This window comes from Chenopodium quinoa, unplaced genomic scaffold (genome assembly GCF_001683475.1).
Source record: "Chenopodium quinoa cultivar QQ74 unplaced genomic scaffold, ASM168347v1, whole genome shotgun sequence".
Lineage (NCBI taxonomy): Eukaryota > Viridiplantae > Streptophyta > Magnoliopsida > Caryophyllales > Amaranthaceae > Chenopodium > Chenopodium quinoa.
Window position 1 is genome coordinate 858,405 of NW_018742966.1, and position 26,046 is coordinate 884,450.

The following is a 26,046-nucleotide window of genomic DNA, read 5'->3' on the forward strand; positions in this document are numbered from 1 at the left end:
TATGATTAATGACTACAGAGTAAAAGAGTGATTATAAGGTGTTTCCGTCATGTGTGTAGTTGTAGACATGTAGGAGTACTTAGCATACAATAGCATAGCGTTTACTATATCGTATTAGTATTTCCTCAACCATGACGACCAACCTAGCATACTCAGTATGATTTAGAAGAAACGGTGCCCTATCTTGTGCTTTAGTATCAAGTTTATGCAAAAAATTTACATGCAAAATCCAAACAATTGTATTACATTTGAGATTGAGAGACATGTAAAACTCGCATAATCTACATTCCACTCTTCCAGAAACCTCTTTCCATTCTAGAAGCATCTCTTTCTCAAGGAGACGAGGAAGAAAAAACTGATACTAACATACCATTACGGCATTACTCTCCGGAAAATTCACATCTTAGAACCCATATCCTTAAAAGAACTAACTTGTTAGAATCACATTACTACATTATACAAGTGCATGTAGCACCTGCAATGGTTATCTCGGGGATTAACAAAATTAGAAACGGCTGCAACTCTAAACTACAGCTTCAAGCCTCCTTAACAAATCAAAAATCCCATCCAAGGATTTTGATCCTAGGGCCTAGATTCACTAGTTCACACAATTTTAAACTAACATTGCTAGCCAATATACAAGGGACTAGTTGTGGAAGAAAGTTAGTACCATAGCTAGGTTCCAGTCTCTTTGATGCTTTTAGCTAACCATATAGCAGTTTCTCTTGGAGATACTTTTTCAGGACCGAACGGCTTCAGGAGTACACTAAGCTCATCATGTCTTCCCTGCTGTAATAGTCGGGCACTAAACTCAAGCAAACCTTCTAATGCTTCAGCACGTTGTTGATATGAGGTGGTATCAAACCGCCGTTGCCTAGAGTCTGATGATGATTTGCTGGATAAACCACTGACTTGATTATGCTCTGAAATTTCATTGGCCATACTTGGCTTGTCCAAGGCTCTGTCTATGATCTGGACTGTACACTTGTCCTTCATCATTGAGCGATCAGCGGCCTTTGGGGAGGTGGAAGAGCACTGAGCAGAAGTTGATGAGGTTCTATTTACAGGGTAAAGTGGGCTCTCAGAAGATGCTAATGGGAACTCGGCCATCTTGTCAATACGTGGGGCATTGACAGATACATCAGGAGACTCAACACCGTGAAGAAATCCTGTCTTGGATTTATATTGAGTCTCATAGTCTGCTGCCTTGTTGCTTGAGACTGAAAGCGGCGGGGAAACTCTACGTGTTGATCTCGAATAATTGGTCGTCGGAGTATGCGACATGGGAAGCTGCACATTTAAGAATTCAAAGCTTAGAGTTTAATGGTGCCAAATACATACTAGCAAGAGAAACACGTACTAACACGGCCCATCAGAAAGATTTTATCAGGGGGAAATGATATCAATGTACAACCCCCTAGTTCTTTCATCCCAATTCTAAAGGACAACCATTGATCGGTTGAATTTTTCTATAACTTCAATTGAATTGAAATTCCACAAGCATCTTTCTCCATGCAAGTTTTTCAGCTCACTTTATATTTAAAATTTTAGAATTACGTATCTTTGTATGGGCAACATAAAATTCACTTGAGAAATTTTAGATAAGTGGTCTATTGTTATGGCATGTCCCAAAACAAAGATGTGGCCTATTAAACTGAATAGTAATGGCTTAAATGAACTTACAGATGAACGACTGGATGCATTTGTGGACATCTTAGAGGGTGTTGACAACCTCCTGAAGGCAGAAGAACCTTTTGAAGGCGTTGAGAACCTAGGGGTTTTTGCCACAGTAGACGCTTTGCCAACTATTGGCTTATCAACACCTATCTCCTTGTGTGAGCTACCAATGGACATTTCCTCCAGCTTTCGATTCATATAAGTAGAAAATTCCTGTTGCTGTCTGATAGAATACGGGGAGTCTGGTTCAGCTCCAGAAATGCTGGGATTCTGGGTTCGGTCATTACTGTATGACAATCTTCTGTTCTGTCTGTCAACACGCTTTGGAATCTCTTCCGCTTCGAGAAATCTGGTTTTCCTTGGATTGTCATAATAGGATGTTGGTAAGGTGTTTCTTCTGAGGCTCCCAAACTTTAGATTTATTTTGAAAACGTATGGCTGAAGATGAGGATGCCTGAGCAGTTCAGTAGCCTGAAACAGTGAAGCCAAACCATATCCACATCAAATAATTATAGCCAATGTGCTGATAGGGGGGAAAAAAAGCTGTAATCAGAGTATTGATTGAAATTCAGATGCAAGGACATAAATTGTTTCAACTTGTAATTTAAATGATTGCAAGACCTATGTAGCTAAAATAATTTCACAGTTTTACATGTAAAAATTCATTTTTGCTGATGAAGTGATATTTATTGAATAAAGTATAGAACCTGAATTTTTTTTTTTCTCAATTCACTAACATATTTCTGAAATGAAGTTACTGATTTTAATCAACTTTATTTTCACCTAAAGCTTACTGAGCCATAGTGAGAAGTACTCCCTCCGTTTGTAAATACTTGCTCCATTTCTCTTGGACATGCATGTCGATGCTAATCTTTGATCACTAATATCTTTAATTATCAATAAGTATAAATTCCAACAATTGAAAATTAATAATCTATTCATTGAGATGATTTCAACAAGTACCCACAAGACTATATTTTTTCTTATGTATAAATCACAAACATTAGTCAAAGTAGGACAAATGAATAGTGCAAAAAATAGAAATGGAGCAAGTATTTAAAAACGGAGGGAGTATATTATTAGAGCAAAGTGGCATGCAGCAATGTAAGTATGAAACTAAAAAAGAAGAGAATTCATACACTGGGCCGAAGTTCAGGGTTTTTCCTCAGCATCGTCTTAACAAGACCCCTACTGCAAAATGAGATGATACAGTGAAATGAGAAAAACCATAGCTAAATATACCTTACACAGCCAAAAACAAAAATTAAAAAAAAAAAGGAACAAAGGCAAGCCCTTAAGCAAATATTTCCTACTGTACAAGTGTGCAACTCATAACACACATGAAAGTTTTCACATACTGCAAAAAAAGCACTTACAATCGACCAGAATACATAGTCGGAAGCGGGGAAACAATCGACCTATTTATTTTGTTAATCAGTGCTTGCATGTCCTGCACAACAAGATTAAAACAAATTTACTCAAAAATATTAAGTGCAGAACCACAAATGCAAGAGAACAAATACACAAATGGAAAAAACTTCATAAAAATGTCTAGGTGAGATAACACCTAAAGAAGGTTTTATATATTTATAACATAGACTCTAAATGAATCTTTCAGAGGCGCAAATATGATGCCATCCAAAACTACATAAATCAGTGCTGGAAAATGGATACAAGCAACTTACAAAGGCCTTAAATGCGGGTCTCAAAGCAGCCATTTCATAGATACAGCAGCCTGAAAATGACACATGACAAATTGCGATCACCCAACAAATAGGAGGGAATAGAAAAATCGAAGTGTCAGGTAGGCTTTAACAGATTAACAGACCTAATGACCAGATGTCAGACTTTGAGCCATAAGGTATATCAGCGAGAAGCTCAGGACACATATAGCTAGGAGTTCCAACCACCTAAAATTGAAACAGGTAAACCAAGGAGTCAGACACATTTAAAACATTAAATTCTCGAGTTACCAATCGATAAAAAAACTACTTACAGACGAAGCAAGATCATCTGAAGTTAACAGTTTAGCTAGACCAAAATCACCTGCGTGCATCAGTTTAAATGTTAATATATATAGCATTAATACATGTTATAATACAAGAGTTGATTTAGACACAATCTTACCAAGACGAATGTCTTGCTCTTTCGTCAAAAATATATTTGACAACTGTGGCAAGAAAAGAACAAGGATCATGTGAGAAGACCTATAATTATGACAGACACATGGCTTAGATCTAGGCAAAAAAAAAAAAAAAGCCTGCCTCACCTTAACATCTCGATGCAGAATATGGTGCATATGCAAGTAATCAAGCGCCATTAGAAGCTGAACCAGCCACTTGCAAAGTTTCTACAAGAGCTCAATATTTTAAGATAAAATAAGTAGCCACATAAATAAGATCAAGTCTGGAAAATTTTAAGTGATGATCAAAGCAGAAGAAACTTAAACTGTAGCTAACTACTTAGTACTTACCTCTTCAGAGAAATGAGTGCAGTTAGCTTTCTTAAGGGCACCTGCCCTACAAGCACAGCAAGACAAAAACCACAGATTACAAACTGAACGCCAACAGGCAAACAATTTAACAGCAGTGCAGCACAGGCACGTATAAAAGAAAAGCAGGATAACTTACATGTCACCTCCTTCACAATAACCAATAATAATGCAGACATAGCAACCCTGTGATCAAGCATAGAAAAATTATCAGAATTACTACGAGTATACACAACATGAACAACTATAGCACAAAACCCTGTGATAAGAAAGACGGAGCTGGCTTTCTCTCACATTATACAGTAAGGTGGCACTTCTGCACTAAATGTACTTATCATGCCACGTTAGCACTTCAATAACAATTAAGTTTTCAGTGCCAAAATGCAGATGGTAGTTACAAGTTACAATCCCAGAAGCAAATTAGAATAGAATTTCAAGAAATAGTCAGACAATGTTCTAGCCAATTCAACAGCCATTATCCAATGGATACCATAGAAAATTGAGAGAATTATAAATACAATATGGTTTAGGCATGAAAATGATTGATATACTTAAGAGACCTTTTATAAAGCTATCAAAAAGGGAACTACTTACCCTCTCCACCCATGAATCTTTATACTCCACGATGAATGGATTCCTTATTTTAGAAATCAGCTCCATCTGCATATCATAAGACACATAACATACTAGTCATTAGGGAGAAAGTGAATAGCCTGTTTTCAGGAACAATCAAGGGGATTATACAATACTCCAAATTTTATTGAAAAAGAAGCCACTTGTCCCATTCACTCAATGAAGCCATGGAATATTGTCAATAGCCGCACTTCATAATCCATACGTAATGAAAATAGACTAACATCTTTATACTGCACCTATTCGTCATATTTTAACTCTGGCATGAAAGCTTTAAATTATGCCTGAATAATATATCTGATCAGTAGTCTGAAAAATGCACATCTAGAACTGACCTCTTGATGGGCAGACCTGCGAGTTCTGTCAGTCTGACGAGCAAGTCGGATCTTCTTCAGGACATACCTAGGAAGAGTATGGCCATAAGATTAAGATAATAGCCAAAATAGGCCATAGACCTTGCATCACTAGAAACTTAAAACTGAATATTCAAAGCACATAGTAAAGGAATGCACTCACTTCTTTTTCTCGAGTTTGTGTCGCACAAGAAGGGCTGAACCAAAGGCACCCTTGCCGATTTGTTCTAGTACCTCATACTGATCCATTTCTACCACCGGTAACTCTTAAGTTCAGACAACTTCAGGAACAAATTCTAATCCTACAATATAAAACAAGCCAACATAAATTACATTCCCTGGAATCATAAAGATGAAAAGTAAAGAGCAAGGCGGCAAGAATTCAAAAGGCAGTTGCACAGTTTCGGATTTGACTGTTATTAACAGCCTTTAAATCAAATAATCAATAACATTAGCATTCTATAAATGATTCCTATTGCATCTAAGCTTAGACCTGCAGCAACTATCACATACATGACACATATTACTAAACATTACTGGTAACAAAGAGGCCAGAACACTCCCAAACTTAATTACTAGAATTCTTAACACCAACAGTCAGCCTCGAACTTGTTTGACAAGCAGTTGCATGGATATAAATAAATAAAAATTATAGCATCCCTTGTCACAAGAGTTTTTAGCAGGTACTGTAGAAAGCTAAGTGAAATCTTTCATACCAACAAAGTGAAGTAAAAGAGAAACAATTTCTTAATTTCAGGCTCTTTAATAAGCCTCCCAGAAGTGCTAAAGTTCAAACTAAAACAGGATATGAAAGTGACTAATCCTCTTAATATACCACATTAATGCATAATACAAAGTTTCAATTAGTCATAAATCATAACATTGGCTAAAACCCTAGCACAAAATTAGCTAACAAAAAAACTCACTAAAATCAATAAAATGTGCTTTCAACAATTGGGTTTCTACAACACATGCTAAACAAGCATTATTGAGTTATTCACCCACATAAAAATAAAAATATAAAATCACCCTTTTCCATCTTACTAAGCAACTTAAACCCATCTTCTTCAATTAAAAGAAAGTAATAAATACAATTTTCCCTCAAATTTTGGGTTTCTATTACCAGAAATATACTCAAAGCCAAAATTAATAAAGTACCCATTAAACATTTTAACACAAGAAACAAAACCCAGACCCCAAAACCCCAAAAAAAAAAAAAAGTTAAAAAATCCACTTAAACCCCAAAACTTCATAAACCCAGAAATTAACCAGGAAAACTAAACTGCATTGCATACAATTTTAGCAATAAAACCAAAAAAAACCAAAACTTTAGAAAATAAAAAATAGGTAGAGAAGAGTACCTGAAAATGGAGCATTCTTGGCTAAAACAGATCTCTTAGTTCTCTTCTTTTTCCCGCTCTTCAACAAGTATAAATGAGAAAGAGATAAAAATTGAACCAGAAAATTTATTTAAAATAAACAAAGTGACAAAAAAAAAGTTATAGAAATTAGAAATTCAAACTTCAAAAAAAAGAAAAAGAGAAGAAGTGAAAAAATGGGGGAGTCAAAAGAGAGAGTGGGGAAGAAGAGAAGAAGAGAATCCTGAAAAAGACAGGAGAAGAAGTAAAGCAATATATAATTAAAAAAAATAAAAATTAAAAATACTGTTGGAAAATGGGAAGATCCCCGTGCTTTGGAGGTTAACTAATCAATTTATGCCACGTGATTTGATTAATTGCTAAATTAATTTATTACTAATAGTAGTTAGTGTTTAATTGCTAATAAATGTTTTAAAGTATTTGGGAATTTATATATGAGCACTTTCAAGGAGGTTAGAGGATAATATAAAACTTAGGATAAAATTCCATGCTTTGTCGGTAGCTTAGCACTTGGAATGGTGGTGGGTAATGAGGAAATTTTAAGGTTTTTTAAGTTAAAAAGATACTTTTGTGTTAAGAAGTTAGGAAGATGGTATCTTTATGTTGTGATGTTGTATGTTTATGTGATGATATGATTGTATGTGTATGTAGTTGGCTTAATTTGACTAAGGAATAAGGATAGATGTTTGCACCTTGGAAAGTTGATTAACTGACTACATTTGATTGATTATTGATTAGTAGAAATAACTATATGATAGTTGGTCTTGGGTAAGGGTGGCGATTCAGGTTAGCAAGTTGGGTTCAGGTCATATGCTTAAAAATATCAAAAATGTTGCGTTCAGGTCAAGTTGGGTTCAGGTCAAATTGGGTTAATTTCGAATTATGCTTAAAAATATCAGAAACAATATAAAACTTTTTTTTTTAATAGCAAAAATATTTCATTAATTAAAAGTCATACGACATCTACAATAGAGATTCGACGTTAACAAATCCATAAGATATTGAATCAAATAGAATTTTCCTTCATAAAAACTACGATCGTCGAGTAGATCTTGTACTGCGGAACATCTCCCGCTTATATCGCTGAAAATTACAGCCTTGTTGGAGAGACAATCTAACGATCCTTTGTAGTCGTGAGGATGTTTTCCTTCTGATTCATCTGTTCGTATTCGAAAACTTGATAACTTTTTCACCAACGAAATAATTTCACGACAATCCATTAGATCTGCTACCATTGATTTAAAACTAAGAGATTTCTCCATCGAAAAGAGGAGATAAACCTTGTCTTTCGAAGGAGGTTGAAAAACCCTTGTCTTTCGAAGGAGATCGGAAACCCTTTCTTTCTAGGGAGAAAAGTTCCTCCCAAAAGGAGGAAGCATTAGTATAAACCTAAAAAAAACAATAAAGAAACAAGGATGGGGGCTTTCCACCGATTAAAATCGATGGAAGCCCCTTCAAAATTCAACAATGGAGGTTAGGGTTTTGGAGAAAGAAAGGAGGAAAAAAGAGGAGAGAGATATTTTAGTATATATGTTGACATCAAAACTTAAAACAGTATAAAACTTAATTAATATTATTACGAAATATGAAATTTGAGTCAAATCAGGTCAAATTTGTTGGATCAGGTTCAATTTGGGTCAGGTTTGGGCTTCTCTCAATAACTTCAAATTAGGGTATGGAGTAGGGTCAAGGATTGCTAGCCCTGATCTTGAATCTCGCCCATGTATGGTAGTTTTAAAAAGAGTCAACAATTATCCCTGTGCATGTAAAAATGAGTAATGAATTTTGTCAAATGAAAAATTGTACATATGTAGTATTTGTACGTTCTAAGAGCAATAATACATGAATGAAGATTTAACGACTATGGATATTTACCGGCCAAAATCTAAATTCAACAAACTTTATGTAATAGTGTGCATGGAGTTAGTTGGGGATAAACACGATTGAGCTAAAGTGATAAGGTTTAAGGTGTTATTTTTCTTCTTAGCTGGTACCAATTACGTCCTAGTACACACTTGCTCTTTTTTTGAAAGAGAGAGTATGTATGTTCTCTTCAATTTATTTTCAGTTCACTTTAATTCTTAATTTCTTTTTCTCATAAAATATTATGTTCACTTCAATTCAGTCAATTAAAACAAACCCTAACTTAGAAAGAAAAGTCAGCAAACGATGATAAGCAAAATAAGTATGGGTTTACTATGTTCATGCATGCTTTTCCATTTGAAAACTATTGTAATTTTTTCGTAAATACTATTAAGGTGGTTGGACACTTTTTCATAAGCTTTATGTATTTTATTTTTTCAAGTACTAAAAATAATTGAGGTGCGTCACATAATAATAAAATGAGGAAAAGACATTAAGCACTCGTGCACTGTATTATTGTTTCATTGTTTGTATGTATATATGTAATGACTAATGAAAAACTAAAACACTTGTTGAATTTTATAAGATGTGGACACAATTCATGCAAGTAGTAGATAATCAAATATTAAAACCCTAAGGCATTTGGTATCCTTTTAACTTTGAAGTAGACACTTAAGCTACTCAGACAATATCAGATTTGATTATGACAAATTAAGGATGATCCAGTTTGTAATACAATATTTTCAAAAAATTAATTAATTAATACAGAATAGTAGATCGAAATATTTAGTCCTTAATTATTATTATTCTACATATACTTTGTGAGATAATTTTTTCGAAAAAATTGCTAATTTTTGAATCCATATTCTAGTCGTTAGGGAGTGTTTGTGTTGATTACCCATACAATAGCTAGGTGAGTGTTGAGTAGCAAGGTAAGTGTTGATTTACTAAAGTGAACTGAACTGTTTATGAGAGAACGAAATTAGGAGTTGAAGTGAACTGAACTGAAAAGAACTAAAATTAAGCTGAAAAGAACCGGCCCTAAGTGGTCCATGTGGATAAGGGTAAGGGAATTCTTACCCTCAAAATGCTCCTTTATATTATCATGATATGATTTCAGTAATCTTTCTACCTAATCAAGTACTCGTATATGGTCTCAGAGTAAGCTTCAACGAACATTCATTGACATTTTACGGATAAAATTATTAGTTTGACAAGCAAGTTACAACCCAACATGTTTTAGAAAGGTTAAATTTAAACGCACCGCTTGATAGTGCATTTTATGTATATATAAAATTGAAAACAAAATAAATAAAAAATAATAATAATAATAATAATAATAATAATAATAATAATAATAAAAAAAATAATAAAAAAAAAATCATTTATGGTTGTATTTGAATTATGCACCTAAATAATCAAGTTGACTGAATTGAATATCATGTACACAAAGTACAAGTACTTAAAAGTTAATTAAGGTCCCGATAATATATCCTCCACAACTACTCACAATATTCGAATTAGTACATGCTTAATTATGATATTATGTCAACCTCATACCAACGCTAGGGCAACTTCTACTAGTGTCCACTATTTTCTTCAAACACCATAATCCCATGAACAGATGAACAACATCATGGTAATAAATGATCAACAAAGAAATATCATGCAAATTAATAAAATGGGGTAAGATGTCTTTATCCAATTTGAGACATAATAATAGTACGTAAATATATTCAACCATATTGATTCTTGTGTGCCAAAAAATAGTATACTAGCTATTTTAGGTGCCCAAAATCATTTGAAAAACAAACAACTCTATCTAAGTATATTGTAATTCTAAGATATAAGGTGAGTTACATTATTAGCTCATCTGAATGTCCGATCCTATCCTATCTAAAATGTAATAGAAGTAAGCGGTATCAAATTTATACCCTCTGGACTAGGAAATATATAAGATATATAAGGGTGAATGCTCGATCTCCTTAGAGGACCAAGGGATTGATCATTGAGACATATCGCCATATATAGGCATGCTCTATCCAAAATTAAGGAGTAGCTATTACTACCTCCGTTAACTTTTAGTTGTAACTTTGGGGTATTATTTGTGAGATATAAAATATTGCAAAGTTACAACTATAAGTTAACGAAGGTAGTATTTAGCTATCCCTTGGCCAAGCACAAATTTCTCCGATTGACGGCAGGTGAACATACAAAGGAAGATGCATGGAAAATTAGAATAGTCCCTTAAAGATGGGACATTGTAAAGGAAGGTTATTTGGGTATCTCAATTATCTAGCTAGGGTTGGTGCCACACGGTTGGATGTTTAATTAATTACTATTTAAAGAATTAATAATTTCAGCTACTAATATTAATAGTACTATAATAATCTAGTAGTAATATTAATGGTTGGTATATTGTCATACTGTGAAAGGAATTTCCAATCTTTTCAATCAACATGCTTTTCGCCTTGATTATGGATATAGGCACACCACACATTTGAGAGTCACCATCCGTCGATTACGCCAACTTATTAATCAAATCTAATGATAATATTTGGAAGGTAGGAAGATTAGATTTTTGAAATGATAATATATTGGTTGTCAATAATTTTAGGGAAATTGGAGTTTTTGATTGACTATCGATCAATTATATATGCTAGACTTTTCGGTTTTCACTAATCACTAATGTTGATGTGGTTAATGAGTTTTCAAATAATCATATAATATTATATTTTAATCTTGATTTTATTTGTAGGTAATCTTGTTGCTTGTTCTATTCCTGTGTGTTTATCTTACCTAAAATGTTGTCTTGATCACCAAAAAAAAAAAAAAAAAAAAAAAGACAAACTTCGTCTTTAATTTTCACCATTATTAACATTCATCCTAGACCTGATCGCATAGCATTTAATTCTTAAATGAACCTGGTTCGCACTAATTTATCATGGACCACTAAAATTAGAGAAATTATAGTTGTTTTATTAATAAAAAAAAAGTCACTATAATAAAAATAAGGTCACTATGTGTTGAAATAAAAGTCATTTTGATAATATACATGTTATTTGATAAATATTTTATATACCAGTCAATATGAATAAAAAAGGTCATTATGTTAAAATTAGGGTCATAACGTCGTATTCAATTTCACAATAATATTAAACGTTATACAATTTTTAATAAAGGTTACTATGTTAAAAATGAATGTCACTATGTTCAATATAATGTCAGTTGCATGTGTATAAATCTCGAGTCCACAATAATATTATTGTGGATCAGGTCCACGCAAGTCTTTCTGATTACATAGAGCTCGGCCCGAGTTTGGGCTGGTTTTGTGCAGAATTTTCCAGCCCAAATTTTTACAAAAATTGGTAGGCTTGGAACAACACTTTTATGCACTTTTTGCTTGATATTTTTGGTCCGGCCTGAAATTGGCCCAAAAAGTCAGCACGACCCCACTAGTATGGAGGGGTTTGGAGACACATTTTCTGGCCCGAAACTTGGCCCGACCCCGCCCGGTCCGAGTTATGGGCTAATATTTTTTTTTACAGACCTAGCCTGTCCAGTGATCACCTCTAATTCATATATATATTTTAACGAGCACGAGTCGAGCAGGTTTATTTGCTCGAAACTTTAGCGAGCACGAGTTGAGCACATGTAAAAAGTTTCCGAGTTGAGACGAGCACCCCTCAACTCGTGATCGACTCGCTCGATAAGCACCCCTAATAACATTGTAGCTAAAGTCTAAAGAAAGAGGATTGGGCTTGGGATACTTGGACTAGCGGTCCTGGTAATAAAGAAAAGGAGATTTGGACCGCTAATACCTTGGGTAAAGCTTTTCAAACACATTGTCCGGAGTCAAAAGGCCCAATATTTTTCTGTAAGTAAATGTTGATCCAATAAAGTCGCCTAGAATGATATCCATACAAAATCAATCCACACCACAAGGTGGTGGTTGGTCTTTAAGGCAATGATCATTCCAAAATACTCTTCTCATTATATCTAGTGGAGGGCATTTAATTTTCTCATTTGTAATTTTTTTTTTTTTTAAAAAAAAACCTCATAGTTTTTAAGGTAGTCCTAGACTCTTAGTTAATCAATTTGATGAATAAAATTTGCTTATCAAATGATAAAATAATAAATAAAACAACATATGTATCCAGTTATCATGACATTTTTATAAATAAATTGATAACATTAGGACCCATATATAATGCAAATTGTTGATTTATTTACAATTTTGCTATTTGATAAACAAATTTTGTTCATCAAATTGATTAACTAGTATTTTCCCATAGTTTTTCCTATATCAATAATCGTATTAATTGTTTGTATAGAAATATATTTTAAATAATTTATACTCCATATTTTCCAGTCAATTTATTGCATACAAAAGTAATAATTAAGAATTATATTAATAGATTTTTTTTTTTTAAAAAAAAAAAACTCCTTCGATCAACGTTTTCAAAATTAGTCTTTTAGGTTCAATAATGTTCAAACCTTTATATTTTTTTCAACCCTCTAACGCTCTCTCTAATTGGAATTTTGAATCAACCAGTCCTCGATCTCTTTTTGGCTCAAGCCTCTTTTAACTAGCAATGATTGGAGCAACCGACCACGGACCACCTATGACTCTATGAGCTATATATGGTCATGCACATCTTTTTCCTATTTGGACTTCACGATTTATGCATATAAGTGACTTAAGATGTGACCTTTCATCTTCCAAATTGTATTAGATCACTACTACCTCACTACCACTTCTATTATTTGGCATTTTTTTTTTATTTTGTCAAAACATAGTAACCATTACTTTTAAAATGTACAACAATACGAGTATTTATTAATTACTTGTATTATTTTAAACTCATCACATAATATACAATAAAGTGATTAATGGACTGTTAGGGTCGTACCCTACAACATATATACCACAATTTCGACATGAAATATTAAGGCCGAAAATGTTTTGATTGTGGTCACCCCATACACCACTAAACCTTGCTAAGGAGGAAGAGAGTTTCAGAAGCAAAGTACAAATTACATAAGGTTTTGTGGTGGAAAGCTTTTCAAATATAAAGTGAGTTTTAAAAGTGATTGTCATTATTATATTGTTGATGAGTAAGGTTAATTAAATTAGGGTTGATTTGACTTTCTCCGTTTTGATTTTAAGCTATATATAACAAGTTGAGTTTTACACTTTTATATTATGTTATTAGGCATACAATGTAAAACTTCGGTAATAATGAGAAGTATTAATTAACTACTTCAAGGGTGATGATGTTTCAAATTTGTACGTATGTTGAGTAAAATAATAACAACATAATTATAATTTATACATAATATATATAGCGTGTTTTTTTTAATATACTGACAACTTATGTGGTCAAATCATTGTAATTTATAGCAACAGACAAAAGGTGATGTATATATATCTTTGACATTTGAAAATTTCAAAAATTTCAGTATATTCGATTATTTTGTTTCATGCTCCTTTTTAACAAAATTGAAATGAATGGACTAGCTAGATAGTGGGTTTAAAGAGCTACTTGAAGGAAACGAATTGAAAAGGAAGCATGAAAACATGGGTTTCATTTTCATTTCATTCTTTGGCTTTTCTTGGAAAAGAGATTTGGGCAATGGACCTAACAAGTAACACCATGGTGAAGAAAAGCTTGAAAACTTTTCATCCCCCTTTTTCCATGTGATGTTTTCGTGGTCCTCAACTCAGTGTGTGGCAATAAGCCAATAACAATTTGTGTATATATTGACCTACCAAAATAAATAAAATAATAATAAGGAGACAATTAGCATATTGTTCGTATTATTAGTTAGGGTAAAATGTAAATGTACAAAGAAGTACAAAATGGAACGTATTTTATTTTCATTCATTTTAGGTCTTTTGTATCTTGCTTGCTACATACTACTACTAGTGGTGGTTTATAAATTTGAGATTTGACATAATCCTACTCGGTCAATGCAAGTTATTATTTGCAATTTGCCAACGAAAGACCTCACAAATGAATTGTTTACATGTCATGACTCATAAGTCAAATTTGTCTTCATTTTACCCAATTCAGTTAGAGGGGCCGGGGTTAAGTGGATACGTAATTAAAGGACTAAACAAACTTATTGATAGAGTATATAATTTAATTTTGGGATTCAACCATAAAATTAAGCTTTTGGTTAAGTTGGTTATTAAAAATGGTTGAATTAAGCCTAAAAAGTATGACACTCCTTAATAATTAAGTGTTCGTTGCTTAGTAGTAAACTTTATCTTGCATGAACATGTTTAATAATAATCAACAATTGATTATCAAATAATACACGCATGACTGTGTGACCATAATGTATGGGATGGTAATGGTACGGATATGATTACGGTAAAATCGGGTTGGATCTTGCCTTTTAAATCACCTTCATACTGGCATATTACCCATATTAGCGTGCAACGCTTGCCATGTGACGAGCTGCTTCCGACCATGTGGATACCCACCACCCATTTGACATGCTAGCTACGTGGACCAACACATGACACCGGCTTGGTTATCTTCTTATAAATACCAAGCACCATTCATTTTTAAAGTTTATTTATTTCTCTAAACCTTTCTCTAGAACACACTCTCTCTCTAGGCTCTCTCTAATACTCTTTCTTTTTTGACACTCTAGGCTCTCTCTAATACTCTTTCTTACTCATATTACCTTATTACTGTATTTATTATTATCGAAGCGGTTATCCCCATATAAATCCCCAGACTAGTTAATCCACATTGACTGTGTAGGCACTCAGTTGGACGATAAGCCTTTACCGACCCCTGTTACAAGTTACTGGAGCTGACCCGGAACACATAACACTTAACACTGAGAGAATGTATGTGAGAATATTTTGTGTGCCTTCTCATTGATTAAACATTATTAGTATATATAATATATACAAGTGATACCATGAGAGAATGTGAGAATATTTGTTGTTCCTTCTCATTGATTAAACATTAGTATATATACAAGATAATACTAAGGTTAGGGCTAAGGATACATTAGTAAATTACAACTAATAATATACACTAGATTATTTACATAATCTAACAAACACAACAAACTAATTAAATCTTTTGTAAAAAAAATAATTAATTAAAATAGTGATGATGAATGATTTTTTTTTTTTTTTTTTTTTTTTTTTTTTTTTTTTGGCATCAGTTCAATTGAGAGCCTCATTGATATGCATTATGATTGCATGAAAGACCATATGCTATCTTACAGCCCCAAATTAAACTACAAATACGAAGTTATATTTTACACGCCGTACGTCCACATGTTACATACGTGGCCTATGAAACGGATAACATTTTCGTGTATGCATGCAGTGCATCGCATCTTCATGAGCGCACCCGCAGCAGTCAGCAGTAGCACCATACTAATTACTAAGATCGACTTATCTAAAACGCCGACCTTTTCAAACCAACGACTCGTTTATTAATGGTAGGGTCGTCCACGTACAATATCCTTTTATCCTGACTAGATGAGTAAGACTGTAAGATAGATGGATGTACTCCGCGCTTGCATTGACTACTCGGCATACAAAATTTTAAGTATAATAATTGGGTCGTAATAGTACGTAATAGGGTTGTACACAGGTCCAAAATTACATTGAATTGCTATAATTGAAAATAAATAAATTAATAATTCTCAGATAATGGTCCGCCATTAATCTGAGTATATAATCTAGTGTACATTCAAACACCATTGAATCGGCTCGGTTAAGGTCGAGTTTGTAAACTTTGTTTTGGTTACAACCTTACAAAGAAAAGACATCCATCACAATCACGTACAACTTCTCAAGTAGGCCGAAATACATGCATGTTATATTGTTATGTTATTATATTATCAACCAATACACATGTACATTACTCCTTATGAGCAAAGCACTAGTAAAAGCAACCGTCAAATAACGGAAAGCTAGGTAGCAAACAATTTAGGTATGTAATATGATTTGACTTTGATTATACGTTGATTAGGGAACTTAATCATGTTTATATATAATTTCTTGATATGGTAAAGGGAAAATGGAGGTACGTATACAAATATAGTAACGCCATGTGAACCTGTTATATGATGGCCAAGAAGGTGGTAGTTGCTTTCAATTAGGGATGGGACACTTTTTCTTCTCAAAATTTTGATTTAACGGTTGGCACTTAGTGAGATGGTGAGATCCAATTTTTCATGAAAGAAATAGAAGCCAAATTTTGGACAAACTTGTGAGTTTAGGTGTAAAATTAAGAACGATTCCGTTTCGTTCTACTGGCTATAAATTATTTCGAAAAATAAATTTAAATATTTTAACTCATCTATATAAATTTAGACAAACTCCGTTAAATTTAGGCAAAATGTATTTCAAAGGTTCTAATAGATTTAAACAAATTAGCTGGGTTAGAATAAAATAAATATGACAAAATAAGTGTGTAAACAATGCAAAGTATGTCAGATTATATAATACACAATCCTCAAGTCATGATTAGCTATATATCTTTGATCGAGTGTGCAAAGCCAAGAAGATCATTGTCGGTAAACTCACCCATACCTAGTTTTCTCGTGATTTTTAACATTAGGCTCAGATCGATTAACTGAAAACGGTAGTAAAATAATTAACTTTTGTATTATGTGAAGCTTAGTGAAATTCAACATTGATTACCCATGCAGATGGATTCTATAATTCAATACCTACATATTCGATCTTGTTAAACATGACAATAACATATGCCGCTTATGGTTGAGTTAGTCCTTTAACATGGCATTAAACTCTCAATCGTTAATTTAAATTTATGGTTGAGTTGGTTCTTTAATATGGTATCAGAGCCAGTATAGGGGCGTAATAAGGTATAAAACATATTTATGGACCTTAACCATCAGGTTAAATTTTTGATTAAGTTGGTCCACTAACAGTATTATTAGACCTCACTTTGACATGAATATTGTATCAACATGAGGTTTAAAACTTTAAAAGTACTAATAGTGTTTGTTGGTGCTATTTAGATCAGACCTTTCATTATTACAATGCTTGTGTTAAGGCGTGAAGCCTAAAAAGTACCAATTACGCTTGTTATTGTCATGTTTGACAAAAATAGTTATTGGTAGAGAGTTTCTTCTCATATTATCAATGTTTCTATTTTAATAGGACTTAATGAATCTTCAGTGGATGAGTGACGCATGACTAAAAATTGACACTCACTTGTTGCCTAGATACCTAGATTCTAAAAAAACTTCAATTTCTCTGTGGATACTATCCGATCGCCCCATAGGCCAGGACGAAATTAACCCATGTATGTTGCAAGACAAAGACTTAATTATTGTTCAAGCATAGTTCCTTGTTAAAAATTTTAAACAATATTCCTACTTGGCATGCATTGCCTAACCCTAACAATACAATTTCAAACCAACACTATTCAATATTATTAAGGTCAGTTAAGAAAATTCATTCACTAAATGTGGGTGTGTGGGCACACCCATGTTTTGGGATTAAAGATGCACCCCAATATGATATAGACACGTTTTGTAAAACTTATATTATTTATTATTTAAAATAATAAAATACATTATCTGGTGGGTCGTCGAAACAGTGTAACCAAGCAAAGTTTATAAGGGTAATAAAATTTGTGCTTTATCTTCTTCTATTCCTTTGTAGTTGACAATTTCATTTGTCAATTTAAGATATAAGGTTGCACAAACTTTTATATGTGACTGGTCATACTGTATGATCAGTCATTATAGAGGTTATTTTATCAGTGCTATAAGGGTTACTTGGTCTGGAGTTACTAAGTCGGTTAGGGGTTACTTAGTCTGGTGCTATTAAGTCGGTTAGGGGTTACTCAGTCGATAATGGATTACCCGGTCAAAGGTAACTCACTCAGTCAGAGATTACTAAGCCGATTAGGGGTTACTCGATCGGCCAGGGATTATTCGCCGGTTGGGGATTACTTAGTGTGTGTCAACTGACCACACGGTGTGACCAAATTCACACAAAAGTTGTTGAAAAGGTTGAAATATAATAAATTTGATAAAATTTTAACAATTTTAAATGACTATATTTTTGTAGATATAAATCACAAAATATAGTCAAAATAAACAAATTAAATGGTGTCAAAAATCAAGATATGACAACTACTCCCTCCCTTTTTAAATGCTTGCTCCATTTTTTCATGCGCGGAGTTTTAGGGGAATTTGAAGAAAATAATAAAATATGGAGATAGTGGGGTAGGTGAAAGAATAAATAATTGAAAAAAACAAAATTAGTTGAGAGAATTGGAGGATAGAGAATATGAAATTAATAAGATATGGTTTATATTATTGGATTCATTAGTTGAGAAAAATAAATTAAATATTGTAAAAACTTTCCAAATAGTTGAGAGGAAAAATGTCTAATCGTTGCAAATAATATGTAACGGAGATAGTAGAACAAGTATTTAAAAACGTCGAAAATAAAAGAGGATCAAATATTTAAAAGTGGAGGGAATAGAAAAGAGTGGAGGAAGAAGTATAAACTTATGATTGGCAAACTATTTAGTCACTGTAGCCATTGGCCCATTAGCCACCAAAATGCTTGCGCAATCGGCAATAGTATTGTATCATCTGTGTTTGCTACTTTCTGTATACATTGACTTGTTGCATTATTTATAGCACTCCTAATTCCCTCATTAGTCCTATATACTTCAATTCTATGTATCAATACATGTGAAATCCCATTATTTTTAATGGATATCAAACAAACAACGCAAAAAGAACATTTATCAATTATCAATTTATCATTGATCACTACTCTAGACTCTAGTGTGTGGACAATAAGCTGTTACATTCTTTTTATTCCATATCTGATTATCTATCACAATGTCAACTCGGTCCCTTGAAGATTTTCTTCCACAAAATTTGTAAAATGTAATTATAAAATAATTTTCTACCGATATTCTTCAAAAATTAAGTGATGATGGTTAATACGAGTAATTTGAATCACATCCACATAAAAAAAAGAAAAAAAAAAGAATTATGCATGTGTACTGTTAATGTGTCATGATAAGCGTGAAGTGGAATCTAACATGAATTGGAGGAAGTATTTCGTATTATTTAACCTCAAATTAGCTCACTATTTCAAGGTTATTTATTTATTTCACTTGAATACTCTCAAAAAAAAAAAATCACAAGGATTATATTCATTTGCATGATTTAATTAAATTTACTTGGACTCACATCTATGGTAATTTGAATTAGAAGGACAATACAAAATTGAGGAATCATATTAAAACAGTTGTTAAGGCTTTGCTCATGAGTAGTTGATCAGTCAAATACCAATTGGTTTTGAGATAGAGCCTTCTAAAGCTAGTTTTTTTTTTTTTTGTTTGCGTCATCCCAATTTTAAGAATCGACTATAGCAAACATAGAAGCAAAAAATTTAGAGGACATACAATGATAGAATGAGAAAGTATATTCAAGAAGCAAGTTTTTCCATGGATTTCACATAAAACATAATGACCTTTGTTTGGGGTAAAAATACCCTAAACACGTGGCCCAATGGCCTAGTGACACGTGGCATCCGGCCGTTGGTCAGCAGTGCTCCAATCCTCTGCTGACACGTGTCCTCTAAACCCTAAAAGGGAAACCATCCCTTCCCCACTATAAATAGTGGAAGGACCCTCATTAATGGGGGGCTGGAACATTTGTTGTTCTCATTGAATACTCCTCAAAAACAAAAACACTTACCCCGAGCAATATTAATTGCAGAATTCTCCCATTACGCGAGAAGTAACTTCCACGTTACGTGCATTCTACCTCCCGTATCTTTACTAACTTGATCGTCGGAGGCGGAGCTCCTACCCCCAGGAGTCTTCGTGATTTTGCAGGCACAGGCGTCGAAGGGCATTCTTGGAATTGTAACTCTCCCGCAGGACACATCAAAAAACCCCGAAACATTTGGCGCCGTCTGTGGGGAGAGTACTTCTAAGATGACTTCTGATACTGTGTCACCGAATCAGGGCAAACGGCCTGTGGTCGAGCCTGAGGTCCAGACGGACCATGAAAGTGGCGACGAAATTGAAACATATGTGGCCCCGGATGGGTCTTTCAGAACGAAGCACCCTCGTGCTAAAGATAGAAGAGAACGGGAAATCAGCCAAGATGCTCCCAACAACCCAGCCGGGCAACCGGCTGGAATTGCCCAAACGGTGGAGGGCTCAGCCCCCGTTACAAGAAACGAACTCATGTCTTTCATGAATAGTTTCAAGGGTGAGATCAAGAGCCTCATCCGGTCAGCTACTCCAAAGAAGGGTCAGTCGGCCAAGAAGCCTTCTAGAAAGAAGGCGGTCAAAGAACGAGTTCCTACCCCTCATCCCAAGCCAAAGGAGGGGGAGGGCTTAAGGTTTGATCCAAGCAGACTCCGTTTTCCTCAAGGGGAGCTGCGAAAGGCCATCCGGCACGTACAGCCGGATGGCTCCAAGAAAACATTCTCAGACGCCCGCACATTTCTCCAAGAGAAGCGAGGTCAGGCGTCTGCGTCGGCCTCAACGTCGACCTTCCCGGACAGTTTCCATGACGTCTCACACAGGCGTACGGGAACGAACCTTAGGAGCCAGACGGGCGAAGCTTCTGCCCGGTCTGGACTCAAAGTGATCCAGCCTGGCCTATTCGGCACACCGAATGGGTTGGGTGGATCCCCTTTCATGTCACCGGGTCTTTTCGGTGGGCAAGCGCAGCAGCCGTTCCAACCCACGGACTGGCAGCTGTGCCTGCTAAATTTGGGGGAACAGCCAACGGCGTTCTCACCAGAGATAACCCAGGCGGCACAGCCGCCTAAGATCAAGAATGTTTTGGTGGGGGCCTATGATGGCACCACCAACCCAGAAGACCATCTAATGGCCTACTCTAACCTCATGTACCTCCAGGGGTTAGATGATGTCGTCTGGTGTCGATGCTTCCCGGCTACCCTCAAGGGCATAGCCCAGCGGTGGTTTGGTAACCTACCAGCCGGTTGCATCAACAGCTTTCGAACTTTGGCGTACTTGTTTACGTCAAATTTCTCAATGAATATTCCTGCCAAAAAGACTAGCCTCGACCTAGGGGCAATACAGCAGGGCGACCGGGAGGGCCTCCGGTCGTACGTCAGACGGTTCAATCTGATGAGAATTCAGATTCCAGGACTATCAGACGAAGTGGCCTATACAGACTTCTTTCGAGGTCTGAAGGATAGGTCGACCTTTAAGTTTGACCTCGTCCGGAAGAGGGTTGCTACCCTCCAAGAGGCGTTAATTGAAGCTGAAGCCTATATACAGGCGACGGAGCTTTGTGCTGTCAAGCAGCCGTTAGATTATAAAAAGTCTGACAAAAAAGAGAGCCGGCAACAGCATCAGCCGGCAAGAAAGGAAGAAAAGAGAAAAGGGGTCTGGGCAGCTGACCGATCAGGACAGCCGGCCCAGAAGATCAGGCGGAAGTCAGAACCATATGTCCCCAAATACGAGTTCACAAAAGATTGCTCCACCATCCTCCTGGAAATCAAAGACCGGATGTCTCTCGACAAACCGGCTGAAATGAAAAGCCCCGTGAATAAACGGGACAAGAGCAAGTATTGCCAATACCACGAGGATGTTGGCCACGACACCAATGGCTGCTATAGCCTCAGGCGGCTATTGGACCGTCTGGCAGATGAGGGGGCCCTAAAATCCTATCTACCCAAGGCTAAGGGTAATACCCAGGCCAAGAAAGGGCAGGCGGCAAAAACCGGCCCAGCAAACTCCGAGACGGATGAAGAGACCATCTTCACCATAGCAGGCGGTTTTGCCGGAGGGGGTCCCACCATTCGGGGCACCAAAGACAACATCAGGAAGCTGGTCAACTCAGTGGATGAGGGCCAGGCGTCGAAAGACATCTTCCCTGAGGTCCTTATTTCTGAAAAGGACCGGGGCAAGGTCAGGCGGCCTCATGATGACCCCATCGTCATCGAATGCAAGGTTGCCAACCAGAAGGTTGGCCGGATCCTAATAGACACCGGGAGCTCGTCTGACCTAATCAGTTATCAGTGCTTGACCAAGCTCAAGTACACATCCGGTAACATGCACCAGGCTCCTCACCCACTAGTCGGTTTTGGGGGTGGAGTAGTGCATCCGGTCGGAAGCATAGATCTTCCGATCCGGCTGGGTGAAAAGGGGCAAGGACGCCACATGATAGTCAAGTTTTTAGTTGTGGAGGAGCTGTCCGCCTACAACATGATATTTGGTCGTCCTACCCTCAACGCATCTAAGGCTGTCATCATCCCGTCCCTCATGTTGGTCAAATTTCAAAAGGATGATGGTACAGTCGATGCCCTAAGCGGGGACCAGAAGACGGCAAGAGAGTGCTATCTCTCTGACGTCAAGACAACTATGGGTGCAGCCGGCCAGGGCGAGCCCATAGATATTGATAACTGCGACCCAGCAGTCCCGGCTCCAAGGGCAGCCGGTATGAAAAGAAAGGCGGACCAACTGGCACCCGTCAAAAAGGAGAAATAGCAATCACTAGCCGGGGAAAAGGTCAGATGACCAACGACCTCAGCCGGCTGGTGACTGCCTTGATGTCATCCTAGATGACAGCCGTCCTGAAAGAACAGTCAAGGTCGGGACGGTAGCCTTCGAACGGTTGGGAGAAGGTTTGCTCCAGCTGCTGAAGGAATTCAAAGACATCTTTACCTTTGAAGTGGAAGAGATGCCAGGCGTCAGCCCGGATCTTGCTGTCCACAAGCTAGCCGTAGATCCCAAAAAGCAGCCGGTTAGGCAGAAAAAGAGGGATCATGGTGGAGAAAGATCTCAAGCGGCAGCGGCTGAGGTCAAAAAGCTGTTGGATGCTGGATTCATTAGGCAATGCTACTACCCGGATTGGGTGGCAAATGTCGTTCTAGTAAAGAAGCCGAACGGTACTTGGCGGATGTGTGTGGATTACACAGATCTGAACAAAGCATGCCCAAAAGATAGCTACCCGCTTCCAAAGATTGACAGCCTAGTCGACTCAACAGCCGGCCATGCGTTAATGAGCTTTATGGATGCTTATTCCGGCTTCCATCAAATACCTCTCTGGAAGAAAGATCAGGAGAAGACGGCTTTTGTCACTGATCAGGGGTTATTCTGCTATACGGTGATGCCGTTTGGGTTGAAGAATGCACCGGCTACATTCCAGCGCATGATAAACACCGTTTTTATCAACCAGATTGGCAGGAATGTAGAGGCGTATATCGATGACATGATAGTCAAATCCAAGCTACAGACGGATCACCTAGCAGACCTGCGAGAAACCTTCACCACACTCAGGCGGCACCGGGTCATGCTTAACCCAAAGAAATGCGTATTTGGTGTTGAGTCTGGGAAGTTTCTCGGATTCTTGATTGACCAAAGAGGCATCGAAGCTAATCCGGAAAAAATACAGGCGGTAATTGACATGAAGTCTCCCCGCACTGTAAAAGAAGTCCAGAAGTTGACCGGTTGTCTGGCGGCATTGGGGAGGTTCCTCAGCCGGTCAGGTGACAAGTGCCTCTATTTCTTTCAGGCAATCAGGAAGAGGTCAAGGTTTGAATGGGGTGAAGAAGCAGAGGCGGCATTCCAGAGGCTTAAGCAGCACTTGCATTCTTTGCCAAGGCTAGTGAGCCCCCTACCCCGGGAGGTTCTGTACATGTACCTAGCCGTCTCTGATCACGCCCTTAGTGCCGTTCTCCTCGCTGAGGGAGACGGCATTCAGCTGCCGGTGTACTTCATCAGCCATGTCTTAAAAAATGCTGAGCTCCGGTACCCCATGATCGAAAAATTTGGGTTGGCCTTATTCGTAGCAGTCAAGCGGTTGAAGCCTTATTTTTTGGCACATCCGGTTGTGGTATACACAGATCAGCCGCTCAAGCGTACGATGACTGCTATAGAGTCATCCAGCAGAATGATCAAGTGGGCTGTTGAAATACAAGGCCTTGAGATAACTTTTGAACCCAGGCGGGCAGTGAAAGGTCAGGCGTTTGCCGACTTTATTGTCGAGATGACTAGGCCGGTGCACCCGGAAAACCCTGATCAGGTCTGGAAGTTATTTGTAGACGGCAGCTCTACGGTGAACGGCTGTGGTGCAGGTGTTATCTGTCATTCCCCGGAAGGGGATAAGTTTGAATATGCACTACGGTTTAAGTTCCAAGCCTCCAACAATGAGGCAGAGTATGAAGCCCTGCTAGCCGGATTGCGCATGTGTAAGGCAGCCGGTGCAAGAAAGGTCGACGCCTGCTCAGATTCAAAGCTGATCGTTAGCCAATACCTTGGTGACTACGAAGCCACCCATCCGGCTATGATCAAATATTTGCAGGCGGTCAAAGAGGAGGCTGGGTCCTTCGATGAATTTCGTCCGCGACAGGTGCCCCGGTCTGAAAACAATCAGGCGGATGCCCTCTCAAAGTTGGCATCATCAGCCTCCGGTGATGCTCCTAGGACGGTCTTTTGGGAAGTCATTGAAAAACGAAGTATTCAGAATGATCCCATTGGAGTCTTGGACAGAACTGCTACCTGGATGGATCCCATCTGGTCCTTTTTGACGGATGGTACCTTGCCGGATGACCCTTCAGAAGCATCAGCGCTCAAGAAGCGTGCTTCAAGTTTTGTTATGCATCAAGGGGAACTCCTCCGGAAGGGATACCTGCAGCCGTTTTTGAAATGTGTAACCCCGGATAGGGGGAGAGAAGTTTTGGAAGATCTGCACGCGGGGTTTTGTGCCTCGCATATTGGCGGCAGGTCCCTGGCAAGAAGAACCAGACGGCAAGGGTACTTCTGGCCCACTCTTGAAGCGGATGCCATGGATCTAGTAAAGAGATGCGACAAGTGCCAAAAATTCGCTAAGTTGATACATCAACCGGCAACAGAACTCACGGCAATCCATAATCCGGTTCCGTTTGCTAAATGGGGCATGGACATTTTGGGACCTTATACGCCCGCGTCAGGCGGCCGCCGCTACATTCTTGTAGCAGTAGACTACTTCACCAAATGGGTTGAGGCAGAGGCGGTAAAAGGGATTAAAACGAAAGACGTGATTTCTTTCATCTGGAGAAACGTCATCACCCGGTTCGGGGTTCCAACTATTTTCTCTGACTTGACTCAGCTTGACCTACTTGACTCAGCGATTAGAGCGACAACGGACCGCAGTTCGAAACGCCTGTCCTGAAGACCTGGTTGGGAGACCAAGGAATTTCCCATTGTTTTGCATCCGTTGGCCGTCCTCAGGCGAACGGTCAAGTTGAATGTTGCCTTGCGTCATGAGATCTACCGTCTGCGTATGACTAGAGCCTACAACAAGCGGGTTCGTAAAAGACCTTTGAAAGAAGGAGATTTTGTGCTTCGCAAAATGGAGGCAACCGGTAGGGCCAATGAACAAGGCAAATTAACCCCAAATTGGGAGGGACCCTACCGGATCTTTGAAGAAGTACGAGACGGCACTTACCGCCTGGAAACTCCAGACGGAAGAAAGTTGCCTAGAACTTGGAATGTAGATAACCTCAAAAAATACTACTTCTAAGTATTGTACATCTTTTGAAAATTTTCAAATGATTAATGAGAATTACATTCAATTTTGTATACAGCCGCCATGTCTTGTGCCTACCACAAGCGGCACCAGTAACTAATTTTTTCAT

The 26,046-nt window shown here is 37.2% G+C and overlaps 1 protein-coding gene across 2 annotated transcripts; it reads right to left on the reverse strand.

Moving 5' to 3' along the window:
- Positions 1 to 161: 161 nt before the first annotated feature.
- Positions 162 to 6,712, reverse strand: LOC110728983 (serine/threonine-protein kinase Nek2-like). 2 transcript variants are annotated; one of them, XM_021908672.1, is made up of 15 exons: positions 6,516 to 6,712; positions 5,318 to 5,456; positions 5,137 to 5,203; positions 4,763 to 4,828; positions 4,308 to 4,354; positions 4,151 to 4,196; positions 3,947 to 4,027; positions 3,805 to 3,847; positions 3,674 to 3,723; positions 3,506 to 3,587; positions 3,363 to 3,412; positions 3,054 to 3,127; positions 2,817 to 2,868; positions 1,684 to 2,148; positions 162 to 1,290 (listed from the first exon to the last, which is right to left on the reverse strand). In XM_021908672.1, exons 2-15 carry the CDS (start codon positions 5,401 to 5,403, stop codon positions 676 to 678), a joined length of 1,824 nt encoding a protein of 607 aa, XP_021764364.1. In that variant the 5' UTR covers positions 5,404 to 5,456; positions 6,516 to 6,712; the 3' UTR covers positions 162 to 675. The 2 variants fall into 2 exon arrangements, with proteins under 2 accessions (XP_021764364.1, XP_021764365.1); XM_021908673.1 differs by lacking the exon at positions 6,516 to 6,712 and adding an exon at positions 5,668 to 6,490.
- Positions 6,713 to 26,046: the final 19,334 nt, after the last annotated feature.

Coding starts and splice junctions, on each gene's coding strand:
- LOC110728983 (XM_021908672.1), bottom strand. CDS start 5,403: ATGGATCAGTATGAGGTACTAGAACAAATCGGCAAGGGTGCCTTTGGT. Junction 3,413..3,505: donor GTCTGACATCTGGTCATTAG/GTCTGTTAATCT, acceptor TGTCATTTTCAG/GCTGCTGTATCTATGAAATG. Junction 2,149..2,816: donor ACCCTGAACTTCGGCCCAGT/GTATGAATTCTC, acceptor TCACTGTTTCAG/GCTACTGAACTGCTCAGGCA.